Below are 6,000 nucleotides of genomic sequence, written 5' to 3'. Positions count from 1 at the left end.
GAGATCATCCAGTCCAACCCACCTGCTAAAGCAGGTTCACCAGAGCAGATCACACAGGAATGTGTCCAGGTGGGTTTGAATGTCTCCACAGAAGGAGACTCCACAGAGTCTCTGGGCAGCCTGTTTCAGGGCTGTCACCCTTAAAGTAAAGAAGTTTCTCCTCAAAGTAAATAGATTTCTCCTTATTTTAGGTTTTATGACAAAAATCTTGGTTACGGAACGTAAGTTGACTTTTCAGATCCTATTATGAGCTTCCGAGAGGGATTTACTTATTTTAACCTGTAAAGGATTTTAAACTGTGGAATCCCACTGTGCCATTTCATAGTCACTTTTTGGGAGTACAGCTGCAGCTAATTAGCTTAAAAATCCCACCCTGTCTTACACATATGCTCAGTGTTCTGCAGTATTAATTTCAGTGGAACTACTCATGTGCATAAATTAAGCGCATGCTTAAATATATGCAAAATCTGAGCTCAAACGTCTAGAAAATACGTTCTCAAAATGACAAGTACGCATAAAAAGAATCATCATGGAAGGTCTGCCAGACATGGAGTGCAGTGTCTGTCTGCTGTCAGCACGATGAAAACACAGAACAGTTTTTGTAACCCAGTATACATTGCAAGTGAAAGAAACATGCAGGACAGAGTGAAAAAAAGGGGGTTCAGTTGCATGCAGTCTAATTTCAAGTGTGTAATTATGGTCCTGTTTTCTTTGGCCTAAAAAAAAAAGAAACAAAACAAAACAAAATGAAACAACACCAACTAACCTCTCCTCACCTTCACAAACCCAAACTGCGTACAGCTCAAAAAGCTTTAAAGCAAGGAAGCGGGGTGGGAAAAGGTCTGAATATGAGGGATGTACAAGGAATTACTGACAGTTTCAGGGCTACTCAACACACCACCAGGGAAGCATTCAGCCTGTGGCATTCTCACAACTTACAGCTACGACAGAGAGCAATGAATCCCACCTTAAATGAGCAGTGACTGAGCTTCTCTTTCTTCCTCAAGCTCAGGGAGAAGCACCACTCAACCTTTATGATAAAATAAAGATAAAATGACAATTCCTATTGCTGCTCGGTCTCCGTCCTCCTTAGACAGAAGGGCTGAAAGACGCCAGACCCTCCAGCAAGCTGCTGCCTCTCCTTTCGGCTCACATCCCTGTCACCAGTAAGGACCAGTGCACTCTACAGCTGTTGGTGGAAGAAGGTGTTTTTCTGCTGTTTTTAAAAATATTGCAAAGACTGTTCCTTAAAGAAAATCCCAGGAGGATGAAAAGGCCACCAAGCTGCTAGTACATTAAAAATAACACATATGCAATGCCCTTAAAACAAAAAGAGAACCGAGGAGGGGAGAGGAGGAGGCTGCTTGATGAAGGGCACTAACAAGTATTCCGGGAGTTTGAATATCAAGCCTGATATTGGCCTAATTGCCCACCCTGAACGATCTCTCTGGTAGTGGTGTTTCAGCAAGCAAATTATAGCTGTGAATAAATCCTCAGACTGAAAGCCTCCCTTGTTTCTTCAGCCTTGTTTCGTCCTTTCCAGAAAAAATCTATTAGTTGGTGTGTGATATGGTCACATATGCAAAGATCTTTTTTTTTTTTCCTAGCCCTTTTATTACATAGGCTTGATTACTGTGAGGGGATTTCAATGAGTTCAATGTCCTGGTACTCAAAAGGCGATGGATGTCTTTCAACAAAACAAAGCAAACAAAAAAAAAACCCAAACAAAACAAAACAAAAAAAAAACCCCAAAACAAAACAAGAGCTGTGCTGGAGGAGAGAAGTGCTGCTTCTGCTGGAGAGGCTCAGTGAGATACAGGAGGTGGCAGACCAGGGCGCCGAGTTTGAATGATTTTTGGCTTCGGAGAATTCTTTGGGTCCTCGTCTTCTTCCATGTCGCTGTCGCAGACGTGCACTACCACACTGGGAGTGGACTCTGTTCCTGCATGCAGCTCGTATTTCTCTCCTGGAAGCAGAAAAAAATAGTTAGGTCAAAGGATGACTGTGAGTAACAGCACAGACCGTGGCACTCTTGGACTGCAGGGTACTCCTCCACCTGGGTCACAGAATCACAGAGTGGTTGGGGTTGGAAGGGAACTCTGGAGATCATCCCGTCCAAGCAGGTTCACCAGAGCAGATCACACAGGGATGTGTCCAGGTGGGTTTGAATGTCTCCAGCAGAGACTCCACAACCTCTCTGGGCAGCCTGTTCCAGGGCTCTGGCACCTCAAAGGAAAGAAGTTTCTCCTCATATTCAGATGGAACCTCCTGTGCTTCAGTCTGTGCCCATTGCCCCTCACCCTGTCACTGGGCATCACTGAACAGAGTCTCCATCCTCCTGACACCCACCCTGGAGATATCTATAAACTTTGATGAGATCCGCTCTCAGCTTCTCCAGGCTGAACAGACCCAGCTCTCTGTCTCTCCTCATAAGAAAGATGCTCCAGACCCCTCATCATCTCCATAGCCCACTGCTGGACTCCTTCCAGTAATTTCTTGTCCTTCTTAAACTGGGTAACCCAGAACTGGACACAGAACTGCAGATGCAGTCTCACCAGGGCAGAGTAAATGGGGAGGAACAACCTCCCTCGATCTGCTCGTCACACTTTTCCTAATGCGCCCCAGGTACCATTGGCCTTCTTGGCCACAAGGGCACATTGCTGGCTCATGGTCAACCATGATGAGTGTGTGCTGCTCCTAAATATATGTGAGGAGAAGTATGGTGAGGCTGTATCAGCTGTCACAATGGATTCTGCGGATCCTGCCCTAGCGGGCAGTGACCATCGCTCTATAAAATGTAATAAAAACACACTGGTGTCTATAATGGTGTTTTGCACCAATATTAGTGGCCAGCAGGACCAAAAAAATAAACAAAAGAGTATGAAGAGGAAAGTTGACACAGAACACAGAAGCTCATGATTAAGAAGAGGGACTGGAACCCAACCTATCAAACATTTGGTCTGAAGTCATATCACTACTGCTGGCCTGGGGCTATTCTTGTTTCTTTTCTTTCAGTCTAGCACTACTCCAGTCCCATTTGAAGTCCACTAGATTCTGCAACTTGTCACCTTCAGACAGGCATCAACACTTGGTCCACCTGCTCCAGAAATAAAAACATAACATATATCTGCTGCGGAGGGATTTTGAGATTAAAACAAGCTTACAGTGACCACAAGCACACCCAATAGCTTGCATTTTTTGTCATAAGATTGCACCAGAACCACTACATTTTGCCTGTAAAATGTTCTGAGATGAGGAAGGTGAGGTCCCGATATATCTAGTTGTGGTGCGGCAGCTCCTAAATGGCTGTTGTACGATGAAAGCGCCATGGCCGTTCCTCCATCAAGGCACCTGGAGTTTTCTCATGCTATTAATTTGGGTTTTTATTTATTACCGACGTTATGGCAGAGTAATTCACGTGAGGAAGAGGTTACAGGCTTGTCTTTGCATTAGCACACACAGTTCTGGGACTGTCATCAACATGCTATTTGTGCTGACAAATTCTTGGTCCAAATAAGACTGGGGTGGCTTGGGACCAGAGGACATGCTGCATTTTTGCCTAAAAAAATAGGAGGCAAGTAGTGAATAATAGCTATAAGTCAGGCATCTCGCTGTGAGAAATACTTCACTGCTGCGATACCATTAGTGTTGACATTTAACTGCTCTATTTTTGGCAACCTTCCCTCCGAATCCAAAATGAGCAAAGCACTACAGGTCTTGCTGATAGGCTAAAATATAAATATATATAAGTATATATAAAGAGAAACAGCTTGGTTGTGCTGCGTTGAGAAATTATATGGTTTTTCTTTGCCTATTTTCCCTGTGGGCTCCAGCTAATTTCTCAGCTCTGGGCTGACGTCAATGCTGCCAAACAGCACCGACGGCGGCATCGGTCACTGTCGGTGACAAGCAGCTCGCACAACGCCCGGCCCTTTCCCCATACACCAGCAACACGAAATAAATCAGATTCACTGCCCTCTTAAAAGGTAATAATCCCAGTTCAAATGCCACGTTCTTTTACTGTTCAAACCCTTCCCACACGGTCTCTTTCTGCCGAAAAAATAAAGAGCAGTGGAAATAAGCACAGACGCAATGAAATATATTCAGATGCCTCTGGCACAAGTAACTGCAACAGCAGTTAATGTCACTTTGCAAATCAAAATGTGATGCACTCGTAAATTAGGTTTTTAAGGCATACAGTTATTTCTGAGCGTAAATGAGCTGCAGACTCAGTTCTGTACTCACAATTATTCATGCCTACAGAACCGTGGCTCAAACTGCAGAAAACATTTTACGGCTGAGCTAGGAAGAGGACAACAGTAACTATGGAGCTTTTATACAGCTGGATATTGTTCCTAAATGTAAACGTTGCTTGCGGAAAAATACTAAGGTGATAAGTACGAAATAAAAAAACAATAGATAGAGCCAGGTTACTCCTCCCCTTCTGCTTTTTTCTATGATTTTTTTCTTTTGTAAAAAAGAAAAAAAGAAAAGAATAAAAGCTAAATCTGCAGCAGCTGAGCTAATGGAGTGATGGTTGAATCACTGCAATCCAGTATGCTGACAAGGTTGACCTAAGCCAAGGGTAGTGAGTTAGAGCAGTCACCAACTTCTGTAGTTAATATCACTGATTTGTCCAGTTACCTTATTCAGCCGCCTCTGATGCTGCATCTGCAACTGTCTACAACTGCCTGACAGGAGGTTGTAGCATGGAGGGGGTTGGTCTATTCTCCCAAGTAACAAGTGACAGGATGGGACAAAATGCCTCAAGTTGCACCAGGGAAGATTCAGATTGGATATTAGGAAAAAAATTCTTAATGGAAAGGGCTGTCGGGCATTGGAATCGGCTGCCCAGGGCAGTGGTGGAGTCACCATCCCTGGAGGGGTTTAAAAGATGAGGTTCTTAGGGACATGGTTTAGTGCCAGAGTTAGGTTATGGTTGGACTCTATGATCCTGAGGGTCTCTTCCAACCAAAATCATTCTCTGATTCTGTCTTTTGCATGCTCAGGCCGTACATCCCTCCCACAACTCCTGCTTCTCCTGCATTCCTGGAGAAATCCTACAGGTGAAGCCAAAGGATTCTTCAGGAGAGGTGTCATTCTCCTCCGGCAGCCTTTGGGTTATCTCTATCCCTTAATAATAAGTTGTTTAAATATTCATGTAAGCTCAGATAACAATGGAAACTCACATAAATTTACTCAGAAAAATAGCACAGAATTTATCAAATATGCTCTAGCATCTAAACTCTGCCTTCAGGGTGTAATGCAGGGAAGAATTAATCTCTGATACCTCCACCATATAGATTTGTCAGAAAATATTCCTACCTTTTGTGACCGCATCACCCTCAAGCAAACCCACGGCCCCAGGTGACACAAGAAAGACGACCACAAGAACAGCGCAAAAGCAACTTACAATATTTCAGCATTAAAAACAGTGGCATGTGATTTTCTATCCCTTTCTGAATCAGTGCTATGACCTTTCATTGATGGCGCGTCTCTTGTCTAATGAGGCTCTTTTGTCCAGCAAAGAGTTCGTACACTTAATTAATAATGAAGAAATGGTAATGACACAGTGCAGCTCCCTCATCCCTGACTCTGACTCATGATCAAAGGTTAATGGGTTCAGAGCTGTCCGTTCCATGTCAAACGTGCCATTAGCATCACAAAAATACCTTCCGCTGACAGTCCCTTCATCCAAGTGCTTTACAAATAATACGGTGCAAATAACAGTTGGTCCTTTGTACGGATGAATGTTTGTGTTGGAGGAGGTACAACAACTCACCCCACATGATACCTCTGCTGTGTGGATCTGCCATACGTGAGAAGGAAGAGTTGCAATCTTGAAGCCCGTTACTGATGTTGCAGGAATTACAGAATATACAACAGAGGAGCTTCAAAACATAACATCTCAACAGATTGAATCATAGAATGTCCTGAGTTGGAAGGACCCACAGGGATCATCGAGTCCAACTCCTGTCCCTTGACCCAACCCCTCCCTTG

The 6,000-nt window shown here is 43.9% G+C and overlaps 1 protein-coding gene across 3 annotated transcripts in view; it reads right to left on the bottom strand.

Annotated features, from left to right (window-relative positions):
- Nucleotides 1-551: 551 nt before the first annotated feature.
- RCAN2 (regulator of calcineurin 2) overlaps nt 552-6,000 on the bottom strand; it is an 89,924-nt gene continuing 84,475 nt past the window's right edge. The window contains exon 5 of one of the 3 annotated variants that reach the window (XM_082047604.1): nt 552-1,966. In XM_082047604.1, coding sequence (XP_081903730.1) covers nt 1,806-1,966 — 161 coding nt within the window. In that variant the 3' untranslated portion in view covers nt 552-1,805. The remainder of the gene's footprint in view (nt 1,967-6,000) is intronic. The other 2 variants (XM_082047603.1, XM_082047605.1) reach the window with 2 other exon arrangements.

This window comes from Streptopelia decaocto (genome assembly GCF_964273445.1).
Source record: "Streptopelia decaocto genome assembly, chromosome: 3".
NCBI classification, from domain to species: domain Eukaryota; kingdom Metazoa; phylum Chordata; class Aves; order Columbiformes; family Columbidae; genus Streptopelia; species Streptopelia decaocto.
This window is presented reverse-complemented; position numbering and strand designations above follow the sequence as displayed.